Below are 17,499 nucleotides of genomic sequence, written 5' to 3' on the forward strand. Positions count from 1 at the left end.
ATTTAAATATTTTGTATTGGCTTGAGTTGTTATGAGAATGGTTTCAATGATATTTGCATTGACTGAGTTGTTGATTTTTAAAATGCTTTAACATTGCTAAAGGAATTGAAGATGGTAAAAGCTGTGAAACTCTTGCACTTTTTTCATTGGCAAAATAAGTAAGCACTTCAAAAGTAGTTTGACAAAAGAAGCTTACTTTACACTGCCTTAAAGCAATGCAAATCATACATACAACTTTTAAAATGTCATATGGTAATCAAACCCATAGGAAATCTACCAAATCATACATAAAACTAACAGATTGTTCACTGATAAACATTGTTCACCAATTAGACACATGAATTCACTGGGTGAGGTTCATCTTGAAGGACTGCATCTTGCCCCTTGTCACAACACCTGTTTGCTGAGCTGGTTGTGCTGCAGGCTAACTTGAGGGGGTTCTTACCTTGGTTGGAGGCTCTTTCTTTGGGTTTAGATGACTTGATCTAGGTTGACTGGAGCTAGCCCTCTTCTTTGTTTTTAATTGACTGGAGGTTGGTTGGGTTGAGGTAGGTTGTCTTCCAACTCCTGCCTCTGTTGCAGCCTATCAGACATGTTGTGTCAAAATGGAATAGTTAATGACATGTATTATAGGATTGAAAATGTACCAAAAAAAAGAGTAAGCAAGTTGAGGTTGATTTGGGTTACCTTTTTTACAGCCCTGAGCTCTTTCTTTTTTCTCTCCTCTACCATCCAAGGTGTATTCAAGGGGGGTCTGCCTGCTGCCTTTATCAGCTCTGTTGCTGGTTCTGGAGGTAGTTTGCAGGTCTTGGCATAATGCCCGAAACCCCCCACAGTGTTTGCATTGCTTCTTCCTCTTTGTTGAGCTACTTGCAATTGAACATTCCCCTGGCTCAAGCTTCCTTTTCTTGCTTTTTGGTCTGCCTGGCTGCACTTTAAATGCAGGGGGTTGTGGTTCTCTCATTTTGACTTTCTCCCAGTGTTTGGGACCTGGCATTAGGTGGACAACTGGTTCATAAGCAGCTCTGTATGTTTCCATTGTGTATTATGGGTCAACATAAGCCTCTATGTCACCCCTCATATCCAGCATGCATGCATAAGCATGAACACAGGGTATCGCAGTGAGTTCCCAATGGTAACATGTGCATGTTTCTTTCTCCATGTCAACCAACACTTGGTCATCCTTAAGCTGCACTTCATATGTGTTGTCCCTTGATGGCTGCACCATACACCCCCTAGCCACAAAATCTATCCTATGCAGAACATGCCTGACATATGGCACTAAGTTACTATTTATATTTTTGGCATCCTCCCACTTTTCATTATTCCTGTTCATTATATACCTCCTCATCCATTCCATTTGGGTGAGGATTGGTTTATCTCTTGCAAGCCTGATTACTGCAGTGAAAGTCTCACACGTGTTGTTCAACAACATGTTGGACTTGGAGTAGGTGGAAAAGCATGTCTACACCAATGCTTGGGAGGAATACTCACTAAGTACTCATATGCAGCTTCATCAAGAAATTTGATAGACTCCATGGCTATCTCATACTCAAACTGACAAATACATACATATACAATCAGAAAAACACTCAAACTGACAAATGCATTTAGTAAAATTAAACATGTAATGTCATTACACAATCTAACATGCACTGCAAATGTAAAACTTAGCACATCATAGGGAACAAGTTCACTTACAAAAGTGTTAGCCCTAGCAGCACTCCAGAAAAGCTCCTTAAATGTTGCTCCAGTGAATTTGAGCTTAAAGTTGGCCCAAATATGCCTAACACAAAACCTTTGATCTGCTTTGGGAATAACATCAGCCATTGCTTCAATCAATCCCTAAAAAAGGCAAACATCAATTAACCATATTAGAAGAAACTCAAACACTTACACATGAATAACAGTTTTGGAAGAAAAAAGTAAGGTAGTAATACCTTTTGCCTATCAGACATGATGGTTAGCCCAGCTCCTTGGTCATGTGTGAACATAGCCATTAGAGACTCTAAGAACCAACCCCAAGTCTCCTTGTTTTCCACCTCCACTGTGGCCCAGGCTAGAGGGAACAAATTGTTGTTCCCATCTTTATCCACTGCCACCAAAATCTGCCCAGGGTAGGCACCTTTGAGGTGACAACCATCCACCCCAATAAGTGGCCTACAACCTCTTACAAAACCATCTCTCAGAGGTCTTAAACACATGAACATTCTGAGAAACAAGGGTGGTTCTGGCCTATCAATACCATCAACAACAATATTACACCCAGAACCAGGGTTGTACTTCATCACAGCTTTCCCATAATCCCACACCTTTGCATATTGCTCCCTAACAGAACCAAATATAATCAACTTTGCCCTACACCTTGCTACCCATGCCATAAAATAAGTCACTTCAATACCCAAATCATTCAGAATCCTAGCCCTAATCTCCTTAATTCTCTAGCTAGGGTTACTCCTAAACTCCTCCAAATACCTCTCTGATATATACTCAGCAGTAAGCATCCTATTCTTCCTCACTCTTAAACAAGTGTGTTTCAATCTGAGGTTTTTGATTTTCCAAGTTTGTTGCTTAAAAAGTTTTGAATCAAAGACCTTGAATTGACACTTCACTCCCCCCCCCCCCACACATGTACAAGTAGGCATTCTACAAGTGTAAGTGTTGAACTCACAATCACACCTATACCTACATTGTATTGTAATCTTAGTACTGTCATTATGCAAAAAGTAGAACTCATACCTATTCTGAACTGCATGAAGTCTAAGTGCCCTCCTTAGCACTTGAGCATTGCTGAACTTTAGATTTACTTTCAACTGAATAGGGTTCGGAAAGTCAACATCAGCATTGAACCATAGAGCAGTGTCCTCTTCTTCATCAAAACCACACAAACTCCTTGATTTATCTGAATCTCCTTCATTATCTGGATTCAGATGCAGATCTCCAACATCCAGGTCTTCCCTAAGCTCTGACCTCTTATCTTTCACAGGAACACCTTCTTCTATTTCACTTCCCAGCCCTTTCTTCAAGCTTTTGTTCACCTTGTCCAAAATATCCTATGACCCTTCAATATACCATTCCTCATCCCCTTCATCATATTCTTCCTCACTAGGTTCCCAGTCCAAGTCCTCATCACTTAAAACTTCACTTGAGTACTTAGAGTCAACATCCTCAAGCTCATTCAACTTCAGAGCTTTTGCCTTTGCTGACCCTTTCCCTTTCAACCTACCCTTCTCAGTTACCACTTCAGCTACTTTCTCTTTTCCTCTCTCTGCCTTACTAAACCTAGGGCTCCTTCTCACACTGACAATAGTATCAGTGGTGCCCTTCTTGCCCTTTTTATTTGCCTTTGGTGGATTAGGTTGGGCCTCATTTGTGGGCTTATTAGTAGTTGGTACTGTTACAAATACTTCTACATACCCTTCACCATTTACTGTCTCCAAAAGACCCTTAATATCTTCACTATTAACTAGCTCCCTTTTCCCATTGTTAGAAGTTTTCCCCTTCTCCCTATACCAACATTTGTAATGCATAGGAACAGGGATATCCCCTTGAACAAACCCATGAATAGCAGCTGTCCTAATCAAATGCACATCCATCTTAGACACTTCAACTTTCCTTTTCCAATAACACCACCCACCACACCAAACAAGAAGCTGCCTATCTTTGCTTACTCTTTTTGGAACAAATGCACCTCCAACTCTAAGACAAATGTCAATTATGCCATCATTGTCCCCCATTATCTACCCACCAGTCAAAAAGGATAACAAATATTAAAACCCATTCAATAATTGAACATTATATGATTACATTGCATGCGCAATGACACTAAGAGAATAAACAAATCTATCCTAATTATCTAACTTGCAGTGCAAAGGCAGCAACTCCAACATTTTTGCATAAACAATTCAAACTCAATTCAAGTACTCCATGAATTAATTAAGAATAAACCACTGTAAATAACCTCTAATCTCAATTAAATAATTCAATTACCCTAATTCGCAAAGTCAATTAAATAATTTACCTAATTCGCATAGTCAATTGAATTGTCAAGGGTTAGTTTCATGCTCTTCTACCAAAAGTAACCCTAATTCAGCATATAATTGCAATTTTGACATCAACCAAGCACCACAATCAAAGATGATAAAAAAAAATACCTTCTTTGGAATCTTTCGACTGTCTTTGTCAGATCTCCAGCAGTTTGCCCCTTTTTTCTTGATGAAGATGACGAACACCTACTGAGTTGTTCTTCTGCAATGTTGACACCTAGCTTTGGACCTCAACCACTCAAAATTAGGTTTAAATGTTTGCCCTTTGAATATTTTTTTGATTAGATGAAGATTCAGAGATAATTGAATGAAGAAGTTGGGTGAGTATTCAATGAAGGAAGAAGATTCGTATTTTGTTAGGTGAAATTTGGAGGTAAAACCAAATGCTGGGGCCCACAGACTTTTGCCGTCACGGAATCCGTTATCTGGTGGTAACTTCTAATTTAAATTTTTTTAAGAGGTGTTAAAATAATTTTTTTTTGGAGGTGTTAATATCAATTTTTCCGTTTTTATCAGGTGTTAAAATCTAAAAAATCCTAATGTTAATTACATATAACCTTTTCCTTGTGTGATTTAATGATTTAACTCTTATAAATAGTGTTTGGAAAATCTCTCTCTCTCTCTCTCTCTCTCTCTCTCTCTCTCTCTCTCTCTCTCTATATATATATATATATATATATATATATATATATATATATATTTGACATCATTAATGTCATTGCCTCTTTTTAAACTCTTAAGAAAAGTGTGCAAACATACATTTACATCCCTAAAAACATTTTATTTTAATACATATTTTCACTCATCAATGTTACCAACAACTGAAAGGCCTCTCTAAATATGGCTAGCTAGGACGCGTTAGCACAATAATAAACCGCAACCTGTTTGCACAAAATCATTTTCAACCCGAACTGAATTAAAACTGCTCAATGATAAACCGAACCGAAATCGACTGGGCACTTAAACCGATTTCAAACCGACCCTTTTTTGAACCAAACTGATTTCAAACCGAACCGTCAAACCGTTTGGATCGCACAATCACCTAAATAGCTAGAGAGTCCACTATACAAGTCCCTAGAGGTTTCATCCTAATTCCATATGGCGATATGAGGAGTAGCTTTTAGTCTTATGAATTGTTTAACTCTCTTCTAGTCTCATACTCTCGTCTCTTTTTAATATGAGACATACATGTGTTAGTTTTGGAAACCTATAATTCAAAAAGACTACTGTAAAATTTTAACAATATGAGTATATGACTGATAATTAAATAGCATGATTTGATTTAAATATAAGAATATTGTATAATTAAGATAATTCATCAGCTATCATAGTATCATGTAGAATAATTAACACTTTGACCAGCAAAAACAACTAATAAATAATAAATAATTAAAGATAATTCATAATTTATGACGATGATGTCTACTAGATCAATTTCTTAATTAATAAGTTCATAATTTATTAAAATTGCATGTTACATGATCATTATTATAATTTGACAATTTGTAAATAATGTATAATTCATGCGTATCTCAAGGTTACTATATAATTATTTTCATAAACTTACAATATTATTATCTTAACACCTACCGTACCGGCCCATGTGTAAAAATAAAAATACAAAAAGCTTAATTAGTGAAGACTCAATTGCTTTAAATAACTTTTTTTTTTGCCATAATAGGAATATCAATTTTATAGTGGAGATTTCAGAAAGGAAAAAAAAACAGAGGAGAAGCTAGATATTAGAATATATATTTATATATATATATATATATATATATATATATATATATATATATACATATGGGAATTAATGAATTTCTTCATATGAATAAAGGTGATGGGGAGCTCAGTTATGCTCAGAATTCTTTTGTCCAGGTAATTTTGGTTTATCTATCTCGAATTTTCTGATTGATTTTATTTTATTTTTGAAAAAAAAAGTTTCTGTTTGATTAACTTAAACATGTATTTAACCCCTTTTAATGCATTTTCACAGGTACTTATGACCATAAGAAAAAAAAATGATTTATAAATATTGAGTAATAGAGTATTTATCAATATTTAACCATTATTTGATTAAGAAAATTTTTTTACTCAAAAAAGGCACTGTCAGATCAGTTGGTCATAAGTATTTAATTATTTACCAATATTAATAATTTCATAATAAATAATTTAATGCTACTAGTTGCCATTTTGGGACTTTGGGTGGGTTTTCTACCCGTCACTCCGCTGATATGACTCATATGAGCCCAGCCAGGATAAAACCCCGTTCAAAATGGGTCTCGTTTGGCTCACTAGGGCCTTCTTTCTATATTGGGTTAAATTGCATAGTTCTAATCCAAACAAATTAAACTTTGACCTTATTTGTCTAGTTGTCCACCAATCTTTAAAATTGTACATTAATCCCATATGTTTTTATAATTTTATTTACGACCCTCAAAACATCCTATTTTTATTTAACCACCCATTTTTAAAATTATTTTTATTTGATCACCTACAAAAATGCAAAATGTTAGATTTTGCCACCTCTTAACAATAGATTTTATTTATTTATTTATTTTAATATAAAAACATCGATTTTTGTTACAAAACTTCCTCTTTTAAGGTTGTGGGAGTCATTTTAGCAAAAGGATTCGATTTGAAATCAGAATTGAAAAAGTTATTGGAAATGTCTCGTTTTCATGCTAAGAACTACATTGGTTTGTGTGATACACACAAAATGAAACATTTTTTTATACTTTTTTGTCTTCAAATCAAACCTAAAGGATCACAGTGACCCCTAAAACCTTAATAGAACAAGTTTTGACACAAAAATCGATATTTTTTTAATTAAGAGGTAGTGAAATCTAAAGTTTTGTGTTTTAGTGTGTGGGTTGTTAAATAAAGTAAAAGAAAAAACGGGTGGTTAAATCAAACCATGGTATTTTGAGAACTAGTAAAATACAATTAATCAAAACATGGTATTTTGAGAGCTAGTAAAATACAATTATTCATGGTTTCACATATATGGTAAATGGATTAGGTTTTGGTCTTGCAAGAAGACGAACCAAATCTGTCATTGTATCTTACCTTAGAAAAACATATATATGGCGCTGTTATAATCATCAAAATTGTCCTCTCTTGCATGAATTACATAAGAATAATCAATCAATAACCTTAATCTATACTTAGTCTATACTTAGTTAGTATTTAAAAACTATAACCAAGATACTAAGAAAGACACATGTCACTATCCACTCTATTACACTTCTCTAACCATAGTGTCATATGTCATCTTACACTATTAATTTTTTATTATTACACCATTTTTTTTTAATTCTTTCATTAAACTTATACTTCATCTTTCATACACACTTCATCTCTCCCCTTTGATTCAACCTTTTCCTATTCTCTCTTTAATTTTACTCATTCCACCTTCTATTTAAGCCTCTTTTTCGATTAAAGTTCCAAAATTTTAATTTCTTTAATCACGTTTCCGATTACATATTATACCCTATAATGACTTACTGATATTTCCTTACTTATCTCTCAATGCAATTTTTTCGATTACATATTATACCCTATAATGATTTACTGATATTTCCTCACTTATCTCTCAATACAATTTTATATGAATAACCCGTGCATTGCACGGGCCATAAGGCTAGCTAATACTAAAACAGACACCGGGAGTGACACATGTCACATTCTGGTGCTGTTTTTTCCCTCCAAAACCCTCTTTTCCTTTTTTATTCTTCCGTATTCATTTACCTAAACTATTATTTCAACTTTTTTTTTAGTTATTCGATAAATAGAGTAATATTAGATTCTCCAGAAAAAAGTAGTAACAAAAAGTTTGATTTATATTATTGATATTAAAAAATTACTTTTTTTTAACCATAAAAAAATATATAAAATTAGATATAATTATTTTAACTTTTTTACAAAATAAATAAATTAGACTTACCATGCATGGCACGGGGCTAAGCTAATGTTAATTATATTTTAATCATGTTCAATTATAACAGAATGAAGTGTGGTTAATGAACCTAACACATAATAGAGAGCACAATACAATCTCTAATCTCGGAGAGTAAAGGCTTAATTAAAGGTCTTAATGTAGCTGATTTGGGATGTGGAGTAGGACAAGTTCCATTGGCCCTAGTATCAATGGTGATAGAAATTATGCAAAGGAAGTGCAAGGAATCGAAGCATGATAGTGAAGTTCATCAACAGCCTAAACTTCATATGTACATGAATGACCTTCCCTCAAATGATTTTAGCTTATTGTTTAAAGATTTGCTGAATTTGGAGGTGTTAAAAAGAAAGGATGAAGGTGAGCCGGTTTGCTTCTTAATGGGTGTGCCCGGTTCCTATTATGACGTGCTTTTTCCTCACAATACTTTGCACTTTGTTCATTCCAATTACACTCTTCATTGGTTATCTAAGGTTTGTATTGTTAAACACTCGTTATTTTGTTAAGTGGATTTTTTATTTTTTCTTACTTTGAGCATTCTTTATCTTTAATGATTTGTTGTGGTTGTGGCAGAATGTCCCACATTTAATGTGTGGCTAGTTAAATCGATTGTCTAATTCAATGTGATATATAAGTTGTTTCTAGAGATGGAAATACGTCAAATTTGTGCGACTCTGTTAGATATTACAATGGACCCAAACTCATTTTTTTTAATGCAAACTCAAATTCGGTCTTGACATATTGCCTTGTTAGTCGGGTCTAAAATGTTCAGACCCATGTTCAGATCAATTAGACTATAGGATTCAATTCTTCAAAAAAAAAAAAAAAAGACTATAGGATTCAATGTACAAAATGAATAAAATGGGTCTATAACATATTATTTCCAACCATTGTAATGGCCACATATTTTTCTTAGTTTTTTAGATGTAACTATGTACGCAAGTGTATAATGCGTGACAAAGTTAATGTTAGCTTGACATTAAATAAACAGAAAATGTATTGGACTATTGGTCCATGGGTTTCTCAGTTTCTGGTCCATTAGGTTTATTTAACTTTAGTTAGGTTAGTGTGTGGTTACAATTGGGTTATGACGTCATATGTTGAGTTAAGTCACCGGAAATAGCACTTGGGTAGTAATCGGTGCAATTATGTTGAATGTGGGGTAGTAATTAGAAACTTTTTTTTTACGGGTAGTAATTAACAAGGGAGCTCTTTCTGAGGTAGTAATTAACAAATTTTCCTTTTGTTAAATATTTGTGTCCATACCAATTGTATTCTAGATCAGGTCAATTTAAACTACATCAAATTGTTTTGAGTCGTGTCAATTTTAACACCTCGATTTGAGATATGTACAGATTCCACCCGGGCTTTATGATGATCAAGGCATGTCAATAAACAAGGGGAACACTCACATAGCCGAAACAAGTCCCAAACCAGTTGCTGAAGCTTATTGGGCTCAATTTGAACAGGACTTCAATCAGTTTCTCAAATGTCGCTCAAAAGAAGTAGTACTAAACGGATTTATGCTCCTAACAATCACCGGTTCACCATGTTTGACGGATTCATTGCCATGGACGCCGTTCTTGATGACCAAAATAATGACTCAAGCCCTTACTTGTCTTGTTTCAGAGGTCTTACACACTCTCCTTTATCAACTACCTTCTAATTTTGCATTTTTTCTACATAATGCATATGTTCTTTTTTTTCTTCCCAGACCTTATGGGTCGGGTAGGGTATAGGTGGTGGGTCTAGGTGGCATTGAGTAGGACACGAGTCTGGATATAATGTTTTTTGAGCCATATTCTACCCAAACCCTACCCACGACCCATAAGACCTCGTCGGCTCGTCCCTACTCCCTAGTCAACTTACCCATACCCTAATATCCGTACATAGACTTGCACAATATATTAGATAAAATAAATTGTTTCAAAATCAAATAAAAAAATTCCTAAGGATCTTGGTAATGAAACTAAGTATGGTATGAAAGACAACATGATACTACCTCCGTTACAGGTTATGTGTAACGATTTGACATAAAGTGTTAGTAAATAAGCAAATTAAACAGAAAATACTTATCTTAATGTTGTGTAGACCAATTGACAATTGCCGTGTTGTGGTGAACCACCGACCTAAAAGACAATTCCGCGCTACCTCCCGGTGCAGTAGACTAGAAGCGGTCGCCCTCTAGGATAAGCACAGCGCCGGAGTTTATGTGCACTCAAAAACCAGACTGGAACTCAGAATACTTGCCCAGAAAACAGAACAGAATGAATTCGTGTTTAGATATATTTAGAAAAGAGAGAAGACTGATTGTTGTTTTTCTTTCGGAGGTCAATAAGGTTTATTTATAAGGCATTGGAGGGAGTAAAAACAACTAACAATTAAGGGGAAAATGGTCGTCAATCAAGTGGTGTAACATCCACCCATTAATCCCCAATAAGAGCTAGCTTTTATCAACATTAAAAGGGGTAACGGCTAGTCTTTAAGTGACAACATTAATCAGCAATAATGCCCATTAAATTAGCAATAAGAGGAAGCTAAAATTAAGGGATTCCAATAGCCAATAAATCCCAACAGTCAAAAGAATAAACACCGTAACTTCTTTGTTTTAAAATTCCAACATAAAGCAGAGAAGGAAAATGTATAATCGTTGCATATAACCTGTAACGGAGGTAGTAAATACGTAGTATGAAACAGAGGTAGTATTTTAATTCTATTATATGTATCATATGGAGTAGATCTGTAGATAAATTTTTTTTTTCGAATAAGCCAGAAGAAGTTATTAATGATAGCTTACAATGAATATTTTTCAGGGAGTAATCAAGGAAGAGAAGCTAGACAATTTTGAGTTTCCGTTGTATTTGGCAAACACAGATGAACTTGGAAGCATAGTGCAGAAGGAAGGGTCATTTTTAGTCGAACATTCAGTGACAACGGAACTTGATATGGTACCTGAAATTGAGGACAAATGGGAAAGATCTCAGATAATTACGAACCTCGTTAGAGCATACACAGAATCAGTACTTTCGCATCATTTTGGTGAAGAGATAATTACCCCTTTATATGAGAAGTTTAAATATTATGCATACCAGTATTTGGCTCAAGATCAAGCTGCAAAACACTATTCTGTTACGATTTTACTTAGAAAAAAATAAGCATGATATGCATGAACATAGATAAATACTCCCTCTGTTTCAAAAAGTTATTCTTGATTAATTATAGAGTGATTGTCGCACAAAAAAGTCAAACCAGAAAACTTTAAGAAACAAGGAATATCTATTTTCATTTCTTACTTTGTGTGTGTTAGGTTGATTTGGTTTATGCATATTTGTGAAGGAGTTGGATCATTTGGTATCGATTCATCAATGGTTTCGAGGTCAAGGTCTCAAGGAAGAGTCCTAGTTAAGATAAAAAGAAGAAATTATTTAAGTGTTAGTATAGAAGGATGCATTGCTGCTTCTTTGCTCTTCTATCTTGCTTTTCTTGTTGTATTTGTTCTTTTCCAATTATTAATCTCTTTGTTAGCATATTATTTTTGTATTTTTGTTTCTACTAATCCTTGTATTAAGTGTATGTAAATTGGTTGTTCCTAAAATTAGGGCAACTCGCTATCGAAACTGGAGATTATATTCTCTTGACATGAAATAAAGTTGTAATTAGTATTAAATGCGGGTCTGGGCCGTACCCGCAAACCAAGAGAGAGAGAGTCCACTTCACAAATCCAAGGAGGTTTCATCCCAAAACCATATGGCAATAGGAGGATTAGACCCTTAGCCTTACAAAGTGTTTAACTCTCTCTTCTTTTTATCAACGAATGACACTTACATGTGTTAAATGTAGGATAATCTTCAACACTCCCCCTCACATGTAAGGTCCATTTAACTCAATGATCACTTGATCCGATTCAATTTGGCCCAGAATACTTAATGTCATTAAAGGTCCCCAACTTTTGGCCTGGCAATATACTCAAACCATTAGAGGTCCCATACCGTGGGCCCGGCTCCACACAAATACAACTTTGCCACCAGATAAGTACATCTATAAATAGCTCTCCAATTATTAATGATGAAAACTTTTTTCCTAATTCTCTCTCATTCTTTCTCTACTTTCTCTCTCTAGAAAGCATATTTGCTGACTTAAGCATCGAAGGGGTTTTCCCGGGTCACACCCCCTCGGGCAGCTAACCTTATTTGTTTTGCAGGCCGAGCTCTCGGACATCAAGGTGGAGCCCTCAGATATACCCTTGCTAAGCGGAGCTGAAGAACATTTGAACATTCATTGAACTTAGTCTCTAAGGCATCTTGATATTATTACCTTAATACCTGAGGAGTATACTGTTTCCAAAAACAACCTCCTTTGCATATTATGTGCAATTTTTTGTATGATTTGTAAGATATAAAATATTCCTAAGTTTCACATAATATAATATTATGTCGCTTTTCTTATTGAATTTATTCTTTTCCTTTATTCTTTTTTTTTATCTTGTTACTTATTATTCTGTTCATGTTGATAGTGATCCTTGTATAATTGTATGTAATGGTGGTTGTCAGAAAAATAAGGCAATTGACTGTTGAGATCAGCTATATTCTCATGTAAATTAAAAATTCTATAATGTCATTTTTTTAAAATGACACCACAACTTGCTGATGTGGCAAAATCTGATTGGCCTGTATTTTGTGTTTTTATTTTCTTTTTGAATTATTTTTAATGTCCATAATGTATTCAAATTGTTTTTTTTATTCTTTTTAATAAAAAATTATAAATTATGAAAAATCTAATTTTATAATAAAAATTAATTTTCGAATTTTTAATTATAATTAGAAATCATAAAATTAAATTCGTTCATCATCTACATCAAAATTGTTCATCATCGTTCATCATATCATTCATCATCTTTGTGAAAATCTATTTTATAATATTAATAAAATTTTGAAAATATACTTATAATTAAAAATCAAGATCATGGAATGCTTCTAGAGAAGAAGAATGACAGTCAGTAACATTGCCTGGAAATTGCCGGAAAAGTGACTATATCCTTAATCCTTCCCGGGAAAGTCGCCTGAAACCTTCCTGAGATTGACCAAAACCGATCCTAAAACCGTCACCAAATAGTCCAAGAACTGCCATGCCGGAATGCCTATAATGTCGCCTGAAAACCGCACCAGAAACCCTCCCAGAAAGACCCCTAAAAAAGCACCAAAAAACGCACCCAAAATACGCCTAAAACCGCTTGAAAATTCGTCGAAACCTTGAGCCGCTGCCTTGAACCTTCGCCGGATCCACGTGCGCCGGAGGATTCGTCGGGAACTGCAACCTAATCGCTGCACCCTAATTGCCCAGGAGAGAGATCATAAAAAAAATGGCCATTAACGATGATGAACACACACTAAATATTTGATTTGCTTTTTTAAGTTTGATTTTCAGAATTTTAATTTTAATTTTAATTTAATTTTTGGAAATGATTTGTTAAAAAAAAAAAACTACTCGTATAATGATGTACAGTATTCTTTATAAAAAAAATACGGAGTACATGTATTTACAAGCATATATACTATATAGTACATTTAGTCCTTTAAAAATAAATAAAAAATGGACCAATTATAATTTGACACATCATTATGTTGTGGTGTCATTTATTGAAAAATGACACTGTAGAAATATCCTATTCTCATGTCTATTGGTCTATCTAGCCTAGTGTGATCATGTCTCATGTTTTGAATGAAATTTGACATCAACTTTTTCTTGAAAATATATTGTCGGTTATTAGTGATGGGAGCACTGAATTGTTGATATAAGAGCACTCCCAGCAGTGAGGAGAAAAGCCCTCACGAGTAAAAATAAGGGTGTAAAAAAAAATCCGAACACTACATCAGTGAGTGAAAAAACACTCACCGATGAGTGAAAATAAAAACCCTCAAGAGTTGAGGGCTTTTGGTGATGAACAGTAACATGTGGCCCCCACTGCTTTTGTTGTTTTTTTACAACGGTTATATTTTGTATTTGAAATATAACCGTTGTAATTATTTTAAAAAAAAAAAAATTCACCAACGACCATAAAATTTTTTTCTCTATAAATAGACATGCATTTTGATATACTTTCAAAAAAACCCATAAATTAGAGAAATTAACATATTTTCCCAATTTCTTCTTGTTATTATTATTATTATAATTATTTCTTATAAAAAAAATTTCCAGTTAGTATTATTAATATTTTTAAACGTAATTATAAATTTTTATTAAATTATTTTTAAACGTAATTAAAAAATAAATTAAAAAATAGTGGAGGAGAAAGTGATGAGAGGTTTTTTTTCTCCTCATTGCTGTGGTGAAAAAAACATTTGATGAGAGAAATTGTATGGGAGGAGTGAGAAAGTGGGTAGAGAGAGATTGAGAGGTTTTTTTTTTCCTCACTGCTGAGAATGGTCTAAGGAATGTATATACTTCCTCCGTTTTTTTATTATTGCACCATAAGGGTTGGGTGTAAATATTTTGGTAGTGGAAAAAAGTAAGAGAGAGAAAGGTAAAAATACAAAATTGTCCATGTGACATATTAATAAACTAAAAAGTAAGTGTGAAAAACCAAGGGTATGTTGGGTATTTGTAGTGTGAACACAAATGATTTTTTTCTTAAAGAGGAAATAGTGCAATATTTGTGAAACTTCCTAAAAAGGCAAGTGGTGCAATAATAAAAGAACAGAGGAAGTATATGAATCGTAAAGGCTATACATACACTAGGTGTATGTGGGCCATATATACACTTGGACTGTGTCAACCTATGATAGGTGGTTAATTTGGGGCCCAAAATAAAAATTTCAGATTATTTTTTCAAATTTAAATGAAAATTTTAGTTTGAATTTCAAATTCTATTTCAATTTTCAAGATATAATTAATGGATCCAAATTCTCAACTACCCCTTCTCTCTCATCTCATTTTTTTCTGTAATTTTTTTTGCTTTCATTTTTGTTCTCACTTCTCTCTCTTCTGTTCATCATGTTCTACTTAGTTTCTATTTTTTTAACAGAATTTATATGTAATTGCTTAACGAAATCTATTTTCAAGTTTGCTTCAATAAAATAAATTGAATTTAGAAATGCTTAAACAAACTAATCTATTTTATAGATTTCTTTATGTTCTTGTTTAACATGTAAATTATTTATTATATACTTTCTCCATCTTTTGCTTTAAAATTTGTTTCTTTTTTACAAAGATTCTGTTGAATATGCAATGTTTTGACCAAAAAAATTGTTTTATAAAATTTTCTTTTGTTTAGATTTGTACGAATCTTATGCTCGAAACTAAAAAAATAAAAATAATTTAATTTTTCTAGATTGTCTTAAATTTTTGCTTTCATGTTGTTAATTTCTAATAAGTTTTTTTTAATGTTTTGTTTTTCATTAAGCAATTTGTTTTTAGACAAATAGAAATATATTGTCATCCTAACAATGTAAATTAAAATCGATTATAAATTTTCAATAATGTTGTATTATGAAATTGAATTAATTCCAATGCTCTTCATTTTTCCCAGATTTTAAAACATGAAAGTTTTATATTTCTTCAATACTTGATTCTTCACAAAGACAACACATACATGAAGCTCATTGATTTATCATAGTAATAGATTAGTAAGAAATTAAACTTCTAGTTTAGAGTTAAACATCAAGCTTTTTAATCCATGAAATGTTTAAGTCCATTATTATATGATAATTAAAAATGAAATTAAAACATAAACTGGGCAATAAATTTCAAGTATATTATTAACGAAACGATTGTAAATTTGTATTTTTTTAGTAACAATATTTATTTGAATAGTATTCAAACTTATATTATAGTTTGCAAATAAGAGAGATGTATACTATAATTATTTGGGGCATCAATTTGTTAACATGGTGAATATCCCGCAATCTCAGTTACAACTGCAACATTCAAAATGAGTTCCATGTATTCAAGTCTCGAGTTCGAATCTTATATGTTTACAAGTGCCACTTTATTAATTTGTTTAGTAATAATATATATTTGAATAGTATTCCCTTTATTTGTTTAGTAACTATAGACATTATACAATTGACACAATAGGAGAATATATAAGTGTAATCATAAAATGAAGACAAGGGTATGTTCTGTTCACCTTATTTTCACTTATTTCAGGTGTAATAAGTTCAGATAAGTTCAATTAATTAAGTTCAGATAAATTCAGATCATATTTGATAGGTATAAGGGTTAACCAATTACAAATTACAACTAAAATAAGTTATAATAAGGTTCATGTAAGTTCAGATAAGTTAAGATAAGTTCATATCAGTGAAAATCAGGTGAATAGAACACACCCTCGGTTAGAGAGCTTTTATATAAAAATAAAGTAAAAAAAAATATAAGTTTTATTGTGAACATGTTATTTGAAACTTTCTATTTATTTGCATTGTATTTTATTTCACATAATGCTATATTTATTAGTAACCTATATCTATTTTATGAATTTGATATTTTATTATTTTAACCCTTCACTATTTGATTTTAATCCTTCACTTTAATCCTTCACTATTTAGTACGTAAAAAAAAAACAATTCAAAATTAATAATTGGCTTAGTGTGCCTTATATTAATCAATTATACTACCTCAAATTTCTTTTTTAGTTGCAACTTTGGGGTATTATTTGAGAGAAATATAAAATATTCCAAAGTTGCAACTAAAAAAAATCGAATGTTATATTATATTTTAATGATGGAATGAGACCATTACTAGTAGTTAAAAAAAAAGTAGTAATATTTCTCCTTACAAAAGTAAACAAAGTATTGAAAATTAGAAGTTTTATTATAAATATGATTTACAACTTTTACTTTTTTTTTAAGGAAATTTAAAACTTTTACTTAATGTGCATTTGTATTATATCTTTTGAAAAAAAGGATGATAAAACGAAAAATAGTTAGAGATTTTTTTACATAAAACAAAGTATAAAGATATAAGTTTTATTGTGAATGTGTTATTTAATTGGTGCTTGAAGCAATATTGAGTATTTCAGCGGCTACTTCTTACTTTTAAAATATTTAGTTTTGCATAATTGAACTTTTGATAAAACAATTGATCGAATAATTAGTTTTTATATATTACAAGATTAATTAAAGTGTCTAATAATAATCTATTATCTAATATTAATATTAAGGAATGAGATCATACTAGCAATGCTAACAAATATATATATGGTTTGAAAATATTTAGTTTTGCATATATAATTTAACTTTTTGGTAAAATAATTGATCGAATAATTAGTTTTTATATATTACAAGATTAATTGAAGTGTCTAATAATAATCAATTATCTAATGTCAATATTAAAGAATACAGTCATATTAGTAATGCTAACAAAGATGTAAAAAGAAGGGTTATAGAGCAAGTATTAGTTAGAAATTTTCCCACAAGAAGTAACAAAGTATAATTTTTTTTTTACATTTTTATTATAAACTTGTTACAAACTTTAAATTCTTTTTTTATTTATTCATAACCG

General features: G+C 32.3%; 1 protein-coding gene across 1 annotated transcript; it reads left to right on the forward strand.

The window, feature by feature from the left end:
- The first annotated feature begins 8,195 nt into the window (after window positions 1-8,195).
- On the forward strand, window positions 8,196-11,156 carry LOC110712988 (caffeine synthase 1-like). The gene is made up of 2 exons (XM_021891447.1): window positions 8,196-8,474; window positions 10,815-11,156. The coding sequence occupies exons 1-2, from the start codon at window positions 8,196-8,198 to the stop codon at window positions 11,154-11,156; spliced, it is 621 nt and encodes a 206-aa protein (XP_021747139.1).
- The last annotated feature ends 6,343 nt before the right edge of the window (window positions 11,157-17,499 follow it).

Source organism: Chenopodium quinoa, unplaced genomic scaffold, assembly GCF_001683475.1.
Source record: "Chenopodium quinoa cultivar QQ74 unplaced genomic scaffold, ASM168347v1, whole genome shotgun sequence".
NCBI lineage: Eukaryota > Viridiplantae > Streptophyta > Magnoliopsida > Caryophyllales > Amaranthaceae > Chenopodium > Chenopodium quinoa.

What these genes read in the sequence shown, in the direction of transcription:
- LOC110712988 (XM_021891447.1), top strand. Translation starts at nt 8,196, where the DNA reads ATGGTGATAGAAATTATGCAAAGGAAGTGCAAGGAATCGAAGCATGAT. An exon ending in CTCTTCATTGGTTATCTAAG is followed by an intron (nt 8,475 to 10,814) that starts GTTTGTATTGTT and finishes AATATTTTTCAG; the next exon opens with GGAGTAATCAAGGAAGAGAA.